Raw genomic sequence first — 16568 nt, forward strand, 5'->3', positions numbered from 1 at the left:
CCCAAGATCACCTCTTTCTACATTGTGCTTCTACTAAAGAATTTTGGGATTCTGCTACAACTACCCGTTGGTTAGGTACTAACTTTAAACAATATTCTATTTTTTCTTTGTTCCGAAATGCTCGAAATAATGCCGACCTCCCAATTAAGAAAATAATAACTTCATTATGGAGCATTTGGAAAATGAGAAATGCAGTTATTTTTAAACACGCTTCATTCTCTGCTATTGGTATCTATACTAGAGCTTTTAAAATTTTTAATGAATGGATCGGAACACTCGCACTTGTTTCGACTCTTTGGAATCACGTTTATTAAAAAGAAGCTCCTAAAATTCATATTGCTATATACAAGTTTCTTGGACACCACCTGCCCCTGGAACCCTCAAACTCAATTTTGATGGCTCTGTTCACCATAACTCAGGTGCAGCAGGTGTCGTAATTAGGGATCATCTGGGAAATAATATTGCTAGTCGCTCTTTCAATCTGGGGGCTACCCCCCGTTTCTTGCTGAAGCTATCGCACTCCGCAATGGCTTATTATTGGCAATGGAAAAGAATTTACGCCATATTTTCATTGAGGGAGATAATTTGCTTATAACTCAGATTTTACAACGACGAGCTCATTGTCCATGGAAAATTCAATTGCTTATGGACGACATTCAACAACTGCTCTCTAATTTCGATAGCCATAATTCAAGACATGTATACCGAGAAGCTAATCGAGTTGCTGATTACGTAACATCTCTAGGCCATCACATTACAAGCCACTTAGACATTGATCCTTTTTTAGATAATGCATTTTCTTATTTTATTTCCTTAGATAAGCTAGGATATAGTTTCGAGAGAAGACTATCCTAACTTTTGTATATTTTTTTTCCAAAAAAAAAAAATGAAAATTTGTGTTTTATGTCTCCTTCATTCCTTTATTGGTTCGGAAGCATACCCCAATTTGCTCAATTTCTTAAATGTCCCGCAATTGTAGCCCAAAAATCGACACAGAACTATGTTCAACAGCAGCAACAGCAGCAATAGCATCTCAATCCCAGTTTCCGACGACGATTCCGATGACTACACCGCAAGGATGCGAGTCCGAGTCCGGCGAAAGCGGCGGAAATCAGCAAACATCCGATCCAACACTGAGTTAACTCGACGAATCGTGAGGAAACTCGCCAAGTGGTGGCCTCTCTTGCTGTTCCTCCCTGCTATGGCGTTGCTTCTTTTCGAAGCTTCTCGACTCGGCCGTAAACCTATTATTGACCGGCCGAATCACGAGAACAACTCGGATTGGACTCGGGAGAGGTTGAGTTCTCCTATAGTAGATGACACGAATCTGAATCATAGTAAACCTGTTTATCATAGAGTTGCGGGTGGTGGAAAAGAACGTAAGTCTATTTTGATTGCTTAGTAATGTAGAATTTGATTCTTGTGAATTTAAGTTTGAATCATTTGTTTATCATTTTCTGTAATTATTTATGCTAATTGAATTACGGATTTTAATGATTCTGGAGTGAAGGAAGACAAATTCTTTAGATTAAGTCACGAAACAATCGAATTTTGGATGATTAATGCAAGAACTGTGGATGATGAGAATGTAGTTGTAGAGTTACTATAATTTAGTTTCTAGAGAGTAAGCTATTACTTCAACTTGATCCCTCATACAATGTTGCTCTAATCCAATCTAGTTGGTGAGCGATTCGAGTTCGTATTTAGTTTTATTTCTGAGGGTTGGGTTTGTTGGGAAACTTAATTAATGTATTTCTATGAATGAGTTAGGGTAAACCCTTCACACGATTGTATCTTCATAGATTTTATTAGTATAATTTATTGTGAATGTGTAAATTCTGGTGAATGGAGGCTTCTTATCTCTTATGTTAGGTAATTTCCTCCTAATTAGTTGAAAATATATATTGGTCGTATTTTTATGTTAGAAAGTAAGTGTCTATATTTGTTCTATCAATTTGAAACGTATGACTAATTTACTTTCCTTCAAAAGAAAAAACATAGCTAATAGGTGCAAATCCTCTATATAAGGGATCAGGCTCTTATCGAGCAATATGTTTGTTGCATTTGAGCAAGCCTGCATGCTATGTGGTGTTCAGTGGTATATTTATTTGATTTCATGATGTGAGGGAGTTGTTGATGGTGGCTTTGTTCAAGTCTGTGGGAAGTGTGATTTTACCTATTTAGCTTGCAGTCCCTGCTTAAGAGGTGGATTAGAAAGGGGATTAACCAATTTGAATTTGTCAACTAGCTCTGAGATGTTTATTAGGCAAACTGCATGAGATTCATTAATTGCTTTTTCTAGAATTATGCGTTGTTTGATATCAGATACTCCCTTCTTCCACAAAAGACTTCTCATTTTTCTCTAAATGTTTGTCTGACAAAAACTTCCCATTTCTCCCTTGGGTTGGGTCTACTTGATATAGTAATGCTTTCATTTCCCTCCTTTATCTTTTCTTATTCATTTTCTAGCTACTCCCTTAAAGCATTATGGTCCCCATTTTCACTTAATTGAGAAACAATAAAGTATACCCACTACATTATTTTTTATTTACTTTTAGAGTTATAGGTGTTTGGATAGGAAGGGGAGGGAAGATGAAAAGAAAGGGAGGGAAAGGGAGGGGAGAGGTGGGATGATGAAATTCGATTCCCTTGTTTGGATGAAAAGGAAGCGGAGGGAAGGGGTGGGAGGTGAACATGTAAAGAATGATATGCAATTATCAAATTTAATTATAGCATGAACCACACTACCATCCTCTTCAGCAGCCTGTCTTCCTAAATAAACCCCAGCACCACCTCCTTCGTTGCTGAAACACCCTCTGCCATCACCACAAACACTATTTTGTGGACTACTTTCGTTTTAGAGCTGTTGTCGTTATATATTGAAGTTCGACAGCAAACCAAGCTCTTGTGATCGTCGTGAGGGACAAAAGTACTATACCAAACCCTGGTTTCACATTGGGGGTAAAATGAGAGGAGGGCAGAGAAAATCACAAGAGGGGGGTGGAAAGTCACGAGGAAGATAGAGAAAATCATAGGAGGAGAAGAGAGAAGTCATTACACGCTAAAGGTGGAGAGGAGTCAGGGGGGCGCCAGCCCCTACAAGACTTGTTAGTAATGCATTACCAAGGAGTTTTGGTTTGAAAGTTCACAAGTTTTATTTCACTTAATAACATTTTCAGCTTTTATTTTTTCCTTCAATTTTTTTAGTTTTATTTCCCACTTTTCTATACAGAGTACTTCCTCCCTTCCAATATTATTGCACCATTTACTTTTTAAGGAAGTTTCACAAATATTGCACCATTTTCATTTTAGAAAATAACACAGTTGTTTTCACACTACGAATACCCAATATACCCTTACACCTTAACACTTATTGATTTATATATGCTTGCAATCACATGGGTAAGTTTGTATTTTTTCTTTTCTCTCACTCTTCTTTTACCCATCACCTAAGTTCTTGTGCAAAACCTACGTGGTGTTGTGGTATAATAACATTGGAATTGAGGAAGTATACAAATCTGTTAATTGCTTTTATATTTTTCATTTAGTTTTTAGAAGTCAGTATAATTTTCACCCATTAGTATTAAAAAAACACAAGCTGTTATTTACCCCAAAAAAATAGCTTCGATCCTTTTAAGGCTTTGTTATAATAATGGAAATACATTTTCAACTTTAAAAATAGTATTCCAACATTCAAATTTACTCAATCTTAGTATTAAAATTATAATACTCCCAAATAAAGGTTCTGGCTCCGCCATTGTTGATCAATTAGATCAAGAAGAAGAGGAAAGGAGAGGTAAAATCACAAGAGGACAAAAATGTCATCCCATTATTGATCGCAATTTAGAAAGAAAAGTAGAGGGGAGGAAAGAGAAATCACAAGAGGAGGAGAGAGAAAGTCATGAGTATGTGACTAGGCTAAAGAATAGTAAGGGTACAGTTGTCTTTTCACATTACTGAGTTTGAAAATCTCATGTTCTTTCCAAATCTCCCTTTTTTGAGAGATTTTATTCGTAACAATAAATGAAAGAAATCCCCTCCGTTTCCCTCACCTTCATACATTCGTATCCAAACAATGGAAAATGTCACCCTCCTTTCTTTTCCCTTCTCTTCTTTTCCCTCCCGTTCCATGTATGCAAACATAGTGTTATACCAATAGAACCCCACCATCATACTCCTAAAACTATGTGCCCAAGAAAAATGAAAAATGGGAAGTTTCTTGTAGCACGCAGGGAGTGTTTGCAATCACTGTGCTGTTATTCCGGTACTACTTACTTTCTGTTATTATTTATTTTTATCAGTTAAATTGTTCATACTGCATGCAAATCATTGGAATTTTATGCATCAAGTTGTTGGGTCTGCACATTAGAAAAGAAGAAAAAATGAAGTAGTTTAGTTTTGAGATATAATAGTTTCTATTAATTTTCTTTTCCTTTTTCCCTACCCCTTTTATATTGACAGTTGCCATATTGATCTTTACTTCTTTAGTACAATTCTTTTTGTTGTATCAGGTTGCTTACCAATCCTATCTGCTGAAGATCTTGAGATTCTGGATATCCCTGTGGAACTGAAAGGTTCAAAGGGTCCTGTTAAGAATTTGATATATGTCTCAGAAGATAACAACCCTTACGCGGGAGAAAATTCAACATTTTCTCATCACAAAACAAATGATGGAAGATTTAACTTATTTACAGGGTACCAATCGTTAGTCCAGAGGGAGAAAAGTTTCAAGGTTGGTAGCTGCAACTTAAAGTTCTTGCTCTTGAATTGATGATTAAAAGTTACCTTTTTGCTCTTAAAGTTTGTCCTCTTGAAGTGATGAACTGGAAGTTACCTTTGAACACAAATTGTTTTGAACATTTTCTGCTTTCAATGCATAAGCATTTACAATCAGTTGACCAGATTTATCACCGTCTGATGTAATGATCGTCTTATTTTTGTCATTTATCTTTCGATCTTGCTGCTGTAACTAAATGATACTCCCTCCGTCCCAATTTAATCGTCTCACTAAGCTTTTCACATAGTTTTATACGATAAGTTGTTATGCTTATCTATTATATTTTAATAGAAAAGTAGGTGTGGTGAGAGATAGTGAAAGAATTTTTTTAATTGAATGTGAGAGGATGTGGGGTCATAATTTTGGATAGTGGAAAGAGAGAGGTAATAAAATATTAGTGGGTCCATGCCATAAAAGGGAATATGACAATTAAATTGAGATGGACGTAAATGGAAAGTATGACAATTAAATTGGGATGGAAGGAGTAGCTAAATAAAAAAAATATGTCCATGCAACATTTTATCTGCAACCCTAAGAAAATTCACATGTTTATGCAACCTAACACTCGATTCAGACTTTGTGATAGCATCCACTAAAGAAACTTGAGTTGATGATGGGAGCAAGCTTGCTTGCATCATTAGATAGCTAATATGTGAATCCATCCTTCACACAGCGATAAAACCTTCATTGGTCCTTCTTTTCTAATCCCAAGTAACACTTGCAACAAAGTGAGGTCAAACCCTACTAATCCCAAATAAAGCAAAGATGATAAAAAAAACTCTTCCTCCTCTTGACATAAACTATAATACCTAACAAGATTATAAATCTTTTGCTAAAGAATATCCCCTGTGCAGATTTTCTTGAATGTTATCAATTAGAAGAATAAAAACATGCTTCTGGATGATCTTGTTTTTCAAGGTCCTCAAATTATTTTCTTCTCTGTAATGCACATGTACATCATCCTTATTTGCTTTGCGTTCCTCATTCTCTCCGTATACCAAATTGTTGTGTAGGTGAGTTCTAGTTCGTATTTTATTTCAAAATCTTAATGTTTATGCATATTCAGGTGACTGAAAATCCTATGGTGCATTGCGGTTTCTACAGTGTAAATGGAGGATTTAAAATTTCGCTCGAGGATAAAAACTATTTGCAAACTTGCAAAGTTGTTGTCTCTACTTGTGCATTTGGCGGTGGGGATGATCTTTATCAACCTATCGGGATGTCCAAGGCATCCCTTCTAAAGGTTTGAATCATCTCCACCTATAGCTTGGCTGACAGATGGATTCTTTTCAACCACGTCCTTACTAACTTAACTTAGGCCTACTTTCAGGTCTGCTATGTGGCTTTTTGGGATGACATCACCGTTGCTACACAAGAAGGGCAGGGACAGAAAATTGGTGATAATCATTGTATTGGCAAGTGGCGGATTGTGGTTATCAAGAATCTACCTTTCACAGACCAACGTTTGAATGGTAAAATTCCAAAGGTAATGTAACTTTTCTACAAGTTGCGTTCTACCTTTGTGGATATGTGGACAATGTCCTTACCAAAGGTTCGTATGGACGCATGTGTGTATAGCTGTTGGTGAAAGAATTTAAGGGTCTTAACCAATAAAAATAAGGAAGATGTTGATAACCCCTTATGTTGCACAGGAACGTATCAAGTGAATAACCATTCAGAAATGGGCCCGATAGATAAACTTTCTCTTGGGTGGGGGTGGGAAATTGTGTTCCCAAACCAAAGAAAATCCCCTTAACCAAGTAAACCCACCCCCGTCCTAATTTGACAAAATCCCCACTATACTCCATTCTTACCCATCAATGACCATAGCAATCTCTGTCTATCTTACTCCATAGCAATCTCTGTCATATAATTTGCATCTCCATTGGATGTCTGCATTTGTTTAATTTTTTATGTTTTCCATCTCCTCTACTCTCTTACTCCATGTTTTTCCATGGTCTAATCACTGATGTGAAAGAATAGAGTCAGAGGATAAAAGAAGCCACGAGAGACTAAAAGGATGGGACAGGGTGTCAGTACGATTGTTTTGACTCCGGATAGTGCGGCGCGCTCTTGCCTATGGGGCGGCGAGGGCGCAAGCCTAGTGCGGAAAGTGTATCACAAGACTCGTGGGACATGAGCGGGTGCTTGATTCAGGATGTCACTCTTGCCTAATGGCGACAAGAGCTAGGGTCGAGGGTCGACTGGGGCGCTTGTGTGTGCACAACAAATACAAGCGGGTCCGACGACGAGAGTGTATCTGTTTTGGGAGACTTTGTTAGTCTAAAAAGCTTAAGAATGAGCGACAACACAATATCTATAAAGGCTTACAACAATGCTAGTAATGAAGCAAAGACACCTTCTGACGAGAGGTATTGGTCCATACTCTCATTGAGGTTTATTTTGAATTAGCTTTAAATTTAAACGTTGTGTTGACAGAAACAAATGAATCTATCTAAACTTCTAAAGCCTAGAAAACTATTAGAAAAGTCGTAGAAAGCCCTAGATAAGAAAAATACAAGTAAAACAAGGTTGGATTCTAACATCCTCCCTCACTTAAGTTGTCGACAACCTCGTCGACCTACAAGAAATTACAATAGATAAAAGAAAAAGCTCCTATCCTAAATTATGAAGTCTCTTATGCGCCGTTGGTTGATGGCGGTTGTTGGAGTTTTCTTGAATCTTGTTGTCTCTTGGTTATTGGGTGAGCTTCTGCGTCAGTCTTGTGAAGTGTTTTTTCTTGGATTTGATGTTTTTATCTACATCTTCCTTGCTTCTGGTTTCTAGCTCGGTGCGGCTGGGCGCGAGGCGTTATCTTGTGTCTTGTTTCTGATGCAAGGTTGCTTCTGGGATGTTGCCTTCACATGTGGCTTCATCACTCGCATTGCCGAAAGGTATCGACCGTTCTCATTTGCATCTGTGGGGGTACTTATACTGCGGATGAGACAAGTTTGTCCACATTCTACAAGCAAAGAATTCAAGTGAGGCATTATAACTGCTTTGCTTTGCTGGTGCGGAGGAATTCCAATCCGAGCAGAAGGTTGAAGTCGTCCAATGTTGACGGCACTGAAGTTCACTTTTCCTTCATGTCTTCCAACTTTGTGGCCACCTGTTTTGCCACACCATGAATTGGCTTGGTTTTAGAGTTGACGGATTTCATGTTACCGTCTTCTTCCTTGAGTACCAACTCTAATCTTCGGGATTCCGTTTCGTTGACCAAGTGGTGAGAGGCGTCGGTGTCTACCATGTCTCGAGTTTTCCTCCCATTCATTAAGAGGTGTACATACATCAAGTTTGTGTAGCGCTCTCCTGGCTTTTAGACTTCTTTCCCTATTGTATACGTTGTATAGACGACACCCATTCTTTGGGGATCTTCCGTCTCTTTCGGGGCTTCTTCCACGGACATGGCCGACAACTTTCAGTTGTCGATCTCTTCCTTTGTGTTTGCACTCCCACCTTTGTGTGGGCCTCGATATAGCAAGTAGTTACTAGAAATCTAAGAAACTTAATTTTAAAATATCATAAAAATGATAAAAGTTTTCATCAAATACTCCATACGATGTATACTCTTGAGCTTTACTTTCCTCCGTCTCCCTATATTCGAGTTTCTGCTTATCCGTTTCCATTTATGTGCTACGCAAATGAGCGCATTATAGTTTTCTTTACGTTTTTAGTTTTGTTTTACGTATTTAAATCCAATTTTGTGCTAATATGAGGAGAAGACATGTGTATTGGATAAGAGAATTAAAGCAACCTCTTTTCACATTAAAAGTCACCTTTATTCCTATGAAAATCAACCATGCATTTAAGATTACCTTTTAAGTGTGGCCAATTTTTCTTTAGCTAATAATGAAAGTTAGTGGCCTTTAGACTGTTACCCCACAAAATTAAGTCACCCAATATCTGAGAAGTAGTCAACCTGGTGTTTCCGTTCACCTAGTTTAATTTATAGCTAATCTAATCTGGTTAAGTTAATCCAATTTTTCATATACTTTGCTACAAATTTTGTGAATGCATGAATGGCTTAATAAATGAGTATAATCATTCTAAATACATGTCAATCATAACTCGTGTTAGAATTTTTCACATATGAATATCTGATGATTCATAGAGTATGAATATCTGATGATTCATAGAGGAGATTGGAGTGATAGATTGGAAAAACCCCTTTTGGTTGAACTTTGCTAGAGCGTGTCAACCAATTGAACCGGCCTAGAAAAACTTGTTTCTGTCTCAACTCTCAAGTCCGAAACACTAAGGAAGATCATAGTTTGAGAGAAGAAGGACTAGCTTTTGCAGCTTCCTTTTAGTCTGCAATATATGTCATTCTGTGAAATAAGGTGTTTTTCCCTACATGTGTCTGCTGCATCCCCCTCTTCCCACTTTTGGTGCTGTCTTGATGCTCCTTAATCTTCCTTCTGAAGATGTTGAGTGAACATTTGTTTACAAGTAAGCGCTGTATTGCTAGTGTAGAGTGATTTTCCTTTTTCGCTCTGCTCTAGAATCTAGTGATGAGTTATTAAAGAACTTTTGACTTTTTGAGGCATGAAGCTTTATGTTGTTGTTTTTCCCTGCTCTCTCACTTTGGTGACACAGAATAGTTTGATGCCTTTTCTGTTAATTTATTTCTAAGATCTTATTTCCTCAACTATATCTTATTTATATTCATATTTTTTTTAGATGTTGGGCCATCGGTTATTCCCAAATGCGTTGTATTCTATATGGGTTGATTCAAAGTCTCAGTTCAGGAGGGATCCGTTCGGAGTGCTGGAAGCACTGCTCTGGAGATCAAACTCTGTGCTTGCAATTTCACAGCATGGTGCCCGCAGTAGTGTGTATGATGAAGCTAAAGCTGTTGTCAAGAAAAACAAGGCAACCCCAGAAGAAGTAGAGGTGCAACTAACCCAGTACCGCCATGATGGTCTTCCCGAGGACAAGACATATAATGGAAGAAAAGGTATGACACTCCTTAACCTTGTTATAGTTGTTTGTTTGGTGCTATGAATTGTGAATATCAAATCCCTCTGATTCTTATGCATGTCAGAATTGATACTTCGTATAAAATAGAGTTATTAAATGTGTGTCTTTGCTCAGTAGGTGGAACTTTCTATGCATATGGCTCTGCAAAATGTCAAATTTCTTTTAGACTTCTAGATTGGTTACTAATCCATGAAATATTCTTTTGCAGCCCTAGCCGAAGCTTCCATCATTGTTAGGGAGCACTCACCCTTAACTAACTTGTTCATGTGCATTTGGTTCAATGAAGTGGTTCGCTTTACGTCTCGTGATCAGCTTAGCTTTCCCTATGTTCTCTGGAGGCTGAAAGTCCTGAATGATATCAACATGTTCCCTGTTTGCACCCGCAAAGATCTTGTTAATAGTATGGGACACAAACGCAAGGCCAAACCATTAGTAATTTGAACTGTACTTGCTATTCTTTTTTCAATATCTTCCTGGAGCCTGATAGAAGCAGATTGTTGATGCATTTACTGTTGATATGTTTCGTCAAACTTGATCAAATGGAGTTCAAGGATAGATCTGGTGTTCAATCATACCTTACATTTGCTAGCTGCAATGCCGCTGCAGGAGCTGCGAGCTGTGAGCCGCAGAATGCATGATGATGCAACGAGACTCATTCTTTCAAACTTGAACCTTTTTGGTATCCATGAAAGTGATGGAGAAAGTAGGGAAACAAAGAAATGTGTAAAGATTTTTTAATTAAAATAAAAACATTGAAATATGCTATTTTTTTTTCCTAAAGAAATGACTTAGAGATTAGTTTCTACGGAATTTTGGGAGGTAACTAGCTAGTGGTAGATTATCGTTTTGGGAACGCTTGTAACAACAGAAAGAACGTATTATCTATTCCCTGTTGCTTTTTATGTTGCATTGTTTTCCGTCACTTTTGTTTTTCCATAAAGCTGTGTGTGTGTGTGCCCACACGCGAGCTTGTGTGTGTTTGAGAGTCATTTTTTTATGCTTTCATATACCTATTGCATATTCTCTAAGTAAGTTTCTCTTTCTCATGTATCTGTGATATTAAAAAACTAATACGATAGATTCGGGTATGTGGGCATGCATGTTCCTGTTCTGTGGACTCAGTGAACTATCACTTCCTACTGACATGAGGTTTGCACTCTTTTCCTAAGTGTTATTTAGTTGTAATTTATTATCAGTTACTCCTTGTGATCCTATCTGATCCTTATGTAGTTATGTAGGATGGAAGATTGTGAGATGTGAAGCTCCAGATTCCAGGCCTTACTTAATGACTGCTCCCTAATGTGATGAGTCTGAAGTTGGTTGTGGCATCGGCTGATCAATGTATACAATATACCAGAGGTGAGTTTCTATGACTTGAACTCATGTATCTGATTCTTATATTCTCTATTCCAGCTTCTCCATGATACCGAATAATTGTGATTTTAAAAATAATTTGATGAACCGATACCAGTATGTCTTAACCATTATCATCTGACTGTTCATTTCTTTTGTACGTAGTATATTTTCCCTGTTTGATTATTATCCCCTTATCCGGTTGAACTTTTAGGTTACTATTCCATTTAGTCTTCCAACTTTCTGCACTCTTTTTTGAATGGAAGTGTATAATGCGAACTACCTTCTTAACTAAGATCTTGTAATGCTGGAAGCATGTAATGATACGTCCGGGATGTTAAACTGCAGAATAGGTTAGGCTTTAATTATTACCTATAGCCTACTTAAATCCTTCAATTACAAAATTGTGTTGTAAAGCTTGCAAATCGAATCCAACTTTTCAAACTTAACAGTCTTTCTTATTTTATTTGTTGTGCAGTAGTCTGTTAATTGCTGTTTCCTATCTAAGGTCTCAAGTTGGAGTCTCATGAAATATGCTTGGTTGATGGGTTGGCTTTATTTTGTCATTGTCCAACAACTTATTGGAGAAATTGACTAGTCAAGCAAATTTTAGTGTTGACGTTTCATTGTGTGCAAAAAGTTTGCTTGTATTAGTATGATAGACTGAATGAGAGCTTGATAATGAAACGATGGAAGAAGAGTTGTTAAATCATAATGCTATCTACGTTAGTTGATTCAGTCCAAACCAAAACCACAACTTTTTTATTCGATGTTAGTTGATATAACTTAATCCGTTTTTGTTAGCGCCAATGAAAGTTGGGGTTAATTTTGTATACCTCTTTACTGTAATTACGTTAGATGTTCATTTTTCCAACCCTGATTGCAATTCTGACATTTATATTAATCATTTGTTGAGCTTCTTTTTTTGTTTTCCTCTGGTGTCTGCTGTTTGTCTATAGATTTGCTGGTTAATATAAGCGTGAGTAATGTTCATTTAGCGCACTGATAGAATCATAATTTTTTCTAAAATTTCTATATAGGTCTAGTAGTAGCATCTCCTTGTATGGGTATCTACATGGGTAAGTGGGTAACTAGTGATGCATCCCCTTCTCAGTTTAAAGCCTTATGGTTGGGACCATTTCTTGATTGACATCTGGGATAACTCACAATCTCGAAGTAAGAATCATTTCCGGCATACTAGACGAGTAAACAGGGTTATTTAAGGCGATTATTTCTTGTACATAAACAAATCCCAGGTGTTTGCTTTATCTTACCTGCCTGCTTATTTGGTTTCGTGGTTTAGGACAAAAAGAATAGTTTAGCATTCTGTTAAGCACCAATGATGGATTAGGTGTTCATGGAACATACTGAATATGATGAAAAAGAAATGCTTTGTAAATTGGTACTGTGGATTAGGTGGCCAAATTTATATTGTTTTGAGGAGTAAGTATACTTGAAAGCAAATTCAATCATTGGTAGCCGTTAATAAGTAGGAGAATTAAAATTTGTGAAGAAGTTGATAACTTGATGGCATCATGTTAGCTAAGATCATATTCTGTTCTGCAGTTTCTTTGGCCACACTGGCAGTTCTACTCTTGGCTCTTCTATCGCCTGTTCCTTACAAAGATCACGAGAGCGACTTACAGAAGCCTTTGGTTGCATTGTCTTTGTATATCCAGCAACCAACAACCGTGAACCGTAACACACACCGTGATACAGAGTCTTTTACAGGAGCATTGACCTTCCACCGGATGCTCACAGAGGGACCTGAGACCACATCGGCAATTGTAGGAAAAGCGCAAGGTTTTATCATACCTGTAGAGCATTTTGCTCATTCGGCCTTCAACATAATTTACTTGACATTTAGCACACCTGACTATTCAGGGAGCTTGAGCGTTGAAGCAAAGAAATTGGAACATAGGAAGAGAGAGGAGCTTAAAGTAGTCGGTGGTACTGGCTCTTTCGCATTTGCTCGTGGCATTGCTGTATTTGCAGAAGCCAATCAGGATCTTTCTGGTGTTGATTTTCTCATTTATCAAGTTAACTTGCAGCTTACATTTCCTAGTCAATTGCACTCTGTACGGGAATGAAGAACCATTGATTAGCTAGAACAGTTTTTCTCAAATTCTTGAATTTTACACTCGCGGTGTTGATTTATTTGAACTTATAAATTATGATAATTGTATTATGGTGGCTGATATTGTCTAATTTTTATGTTATGTAGTTTGCGTTGTAATTCTGTCATGTCCAATAGAAGACTTTCAATAAATTATACTTTCTCCATTTTTTTTAATTGCACTATCTTAGATTTCACACTTGTCAATGCACTATTTTAATCATTAACGAGATGAATCTAACAAGATCCCACATGAATATATTTTTCTTTACATATAAATCACAAAAAATAATTATATAAGAATATGTGAATAATGCTAAAACCTAAAATAGTGCAATTAAAAAAATGAAGTATACGTTTAGTCGGGTTTTAGAAGAGATGGAAATCCTAGCCCCTTGTGACCTCCAGTCATAAGGTGAGTTTCCCACCAACTCTACCAACCTGAGTTGGTTATTTGTTCACGTGCTTGTATCTTGTTAGCCTATGTTCGTACGATGAAGATCATCCAACATGTCACTTTCAATCTTTCAAAGCCTCCCTCCTTTTGAGTTTTGATTCTTTCAATTTGATGTTGTCGCGGACATCATTGCCGCTAGTTGGTAGTGTGTTGTTAGCATCCGCCCTTCGTCGTCGTCCTTGTCCGGGCGCCGTTGTTCTCGTAGTTCTTGGGTACATCTTTGTCGCTCTATTCTCCTTTTTGACATGGTTTTCAGCCCAAGTGGTGGTTTGGTGTCGGTTTGGTGTCGTGTCGCCATCAAGGGTGGATCTTAGGGGGCTTGTTTGGTCATGACCCGTTCCTTACGACCATACCCAATTATTATTGTACAAGTTAGCTTAGTTTGACCCAACAAAAAAGAAGGAAAAAAAGGTACTTTGTTTTAGCCGAGTTTATGAGCTACGTAGTAGTAGCTTAGCTTTTTAGTTTTGGAAAATTACTTCTGAGTTTTGATAACCCAACATTTTAACGAATTTCCTTTAATAATATAACCTCTGGATTATTATATAATAATCCAACATTTATGCCCTATTAATTTTTATTGCACTCAACCAGTCACCACTCACCAACCCATTATAGCAGGAAACATGTACACATGTCATGCCTCCATTCGCTATATATTTTTTTTTTCTTCTTTTCCTCCCTTATTTCAGATTTTTTTTTTCTTTGTTCTTTCTTACTTCCTTGTTCATGTCAGCAAATTCTGCTCCAACGAAGAGCTTAGCCCTCCTCCCCCTATATCTATCCACCATCATTACAAAACCACCGCATTACCCCGCTCTTCCACCACCTCCCTCCACCACCACCACCACCACCCTCATCTCCCTTCCCCTTTGCTCAATCCCAAAATCCACCCTGACTTTCTCCCCTCACTCTCAATCTCCCACCCCGCAAGTCCTCGATCGCCATTTTCCTCTCCATATCGTCGCCGACTTCACCTAATGAACCAAAATCAGAGAAGCATCCAAAAAGATCAATAGAAGAGAGAAAGAGGAGCAACCACCGTCACCATTGCGGCTCTGTCGTGGCTTAATTATAATTAAGTAGGATTTAGGAAAACGAACCACTTATGACCCAAGTAACTTGGCGCTTAAGTTGATGACATGCGTGTGGGTTTGGGCCTGCCTTGGCGCCCACGATGCCTTGGCGTGCACGCTGCCTTGGCTCGCAGGCCACGCTGGGCGCTGGCTTGTCGTTGAATAAAACTGTTTAGATAAGACACCCCCTAAACTATAGATTATTCATGAATAATTCAATAGTATAACTTTTTGTAGAAGAACGGAAAAGGTTGGATTATAAACTACAAGTTTCCCAAAAACAATTGCATAAACATTATGAAAAACAAGTATCAAACTGAAACTAAATAACAATTTGTTCTCAACTTTAAAAAATAAAAATAAAAAAGGACACACTAATGTTGAACATAAACATCATATTCAACAACACTAGCACCAAATTTATCCAACATTGTAATAGTCTTGGCTTGTGCATACCCTGTAGCAAACCTAAATACACCACTTCCACCCACAACACCCATTTCTCTAACCTTACTCATAACTTCATTCCTCCCTAACACACTTATTGTACTTCCATTATATTGACCCTCAATAAACACTAAATTCATGACCATCAAGATTCCTTGTTGCTTTTGGTCTGCGAACCCATACATTCCTTGCGCATATCCAATAGTTTTCGAGTCGTTTTCGGGGCCTTCTTTCAAGGGATCATCAATCATAACAAGCGCCCCAAAACCACTGGGAGTTTTGTCCGTGTTCGGGGCTTGGGCGATGCGGAACGCACTTTGGTTAGGCCCTTTAAAGTAGTCATGGAAGTAAAAATGGAGATGTGTTAAGTTTTGTCGTTGTTTAATCCCCATTTCTTCTTTTGTGATGGATTTTGAGAAGGCATGGTTTTGAGGGAGGTAAAAACTCAAGATTAGGAGAGAAAACAAGGAAATTAATGGAATAGACATATTGGGCTGGTAATGGTATGCTGCGTAGTTGCATTTGGTTAATTTACTTAATTATATAGAACAATTCACTATAAGGGGTTGGTGAGTGGTAATAATTCGTTGTTCAATTAGTGGAAATGAGGTTGTAAACTTCATTTGGTGGTCCACCCCATTGTTTTTTTTTTCCGAAATGATCGAATGACATTCTAAATTACAATTTTTTTTTGTGTGCGAATGAGCCACAAGGGTGGGGATGAGTATCGATCCCAGGATCACTTGAAATCGGGATGGAAGCTCTAACCAAATGAGCTATCCATCACTCTCCTAAATTACAAATAAAGATGGAGATACGAATTTTACCATAAATATCTACTCCCTCTGTCTCTTAATACTCGCATCGTTTTGACTTTTTGCACTATTTACATAATTTACTTTGACCCTATTTTATTTATAGTATATGAAAACAAATGTTAGTATATAATATATTGTTGAATTCATCTTAATATATATTTTCAAAATATTAATATTTATAAGTTTTGATAATATGTAGTTAAAGATATTGGTGGTCAAAGTTGTGCATTGGGAAACGTGTTCAATCAAAACGGTGCTAGTATTAAGGGACGGAGGGAGTACTTGAAAAGAGTAAATAATACTCCCTCCATTTCTTTTTTGTTTGTTACGTATTCCTTATAGGATATTTCACAATGTTTGTTACGTGGGAGAATCTTTCTTTATATAAACTTATTATACTATCATTTTTTGTGCCATCTTTTAATTTGAATTGGTCCAATTTTTTCAACTCATTAAATATCTTTGTAATTTCACAAATATGTTAAGTTAACAATCTTTGTGTTTTTTCATTATTGGTTCATTTTGATAAATAAAATAATCTTAT

General features: G+C 37.3%; 3 protein-coding genes across 6 annotated transcripts; 2 read left to right on the forward strand and 1 right to left on the reverse strand.

The window, feature by feature from the left end:
* The first annotated feature begins 925 nt into the window (after nt 1–925).
* On the forward strand, nt 926–10679 carry LOC110795934 (probable hexosyltransferase MUCI70). Of its 3 annotated transcripts, none has more exons than XM_022000967.2 (6): nt 926–1379; nt 4512–4732; nt 5844–6020; nt 6096–6263; nt 9458–9734; nt 9966–10679. In XM_022000967.2, the coding sequence occupies exons 1-6, from the start codon at nt 1001–1003 to the stop codon at nt 10196–10198; spliced, it is 1455 nt and encodes a 484-aa protein (XP_021856659.1). In that variant the 5' UTR covers nt 926–1000; the 3' UTR covers nt 10199–10679. The 3 variants fall into 3 exon arrangements, with proteins under 3 accessions (XP_021856659.1, XP_056686215.1, XP_021856661.1); XM_022000969.2 differs by having other exon boundaries at nt 928–1379; nt 6108–6263; XM_056830237.1 differs by lacking the exon at nt 5844–6020 and having other exon boundaries at nt 927–1379; nt 6108–6263.
* An 86-nt stretch (nt 10680–10765) lies between these two features.
* On the forward strand, nt 10766–13396 carry LOC110795935 (dirigent protein 1). 2 transcript variants are annotated; one of them, XM_022000971.2, is made up of 3 exons: nt 10766–10906; nt 10988–11116; nt 12677–13396. In XM_022000971.2, exons 2-3 carry the CDS (start codon nt 11062–11064, stop codon nt 13198–13200), a joined length of 579 nt encoding a protein of 192 aa, XP_021856663.1. In that variant the 5' UTR covers nt 10766–10906; nt 10988–11061; the 3' UTR covers nt 13201–13396. The 2 variants fall into 2 exon arrangements, with proteins under 2 accessions (XP_021856663.1, XP_021856662.1); XM_022000970.2 differs by having other exon boundaries at nt 10768–10906; nt 10996–11116.
* A 1591-nt stretch (nt 13397–14987) lies between these two features.
* Nucleotides 14988–15734, reverse strand: LOC110795941 (dirigent protein 21-like). The gene has a single exon (XM_022000980.2). The coding sequence runs from the start codon at nt 15692–15694 to the stop codon at nt 15134–15136; it is 561 nt and encodes a 186-aa protein (XP_021856672.1). The 5' UTR covers nt 15695–15734; the 3' UTR covers nt 14988–15133.
* Between the last annotated feature and the right edge of the window lie 834 nt (nt 15735–16568).

The sequence above is a fragment of the Spinacia oleracea genome, chromosome 5 (genome assembly GCF_020520425.1).
Source record: "Spinacia oleracea cultivar Varoflay chromosome 5, BTI_SOV_V1, whole genome shotgun sequence".
In the NCBI taxonomy this organism is placed as follows: Eukaryota; Viridiplantae; Streptophyta; class Magnoliopsida; order Caryophyllales; family Amaranthaceae; genus Spinacia; species Spinacia oleracea.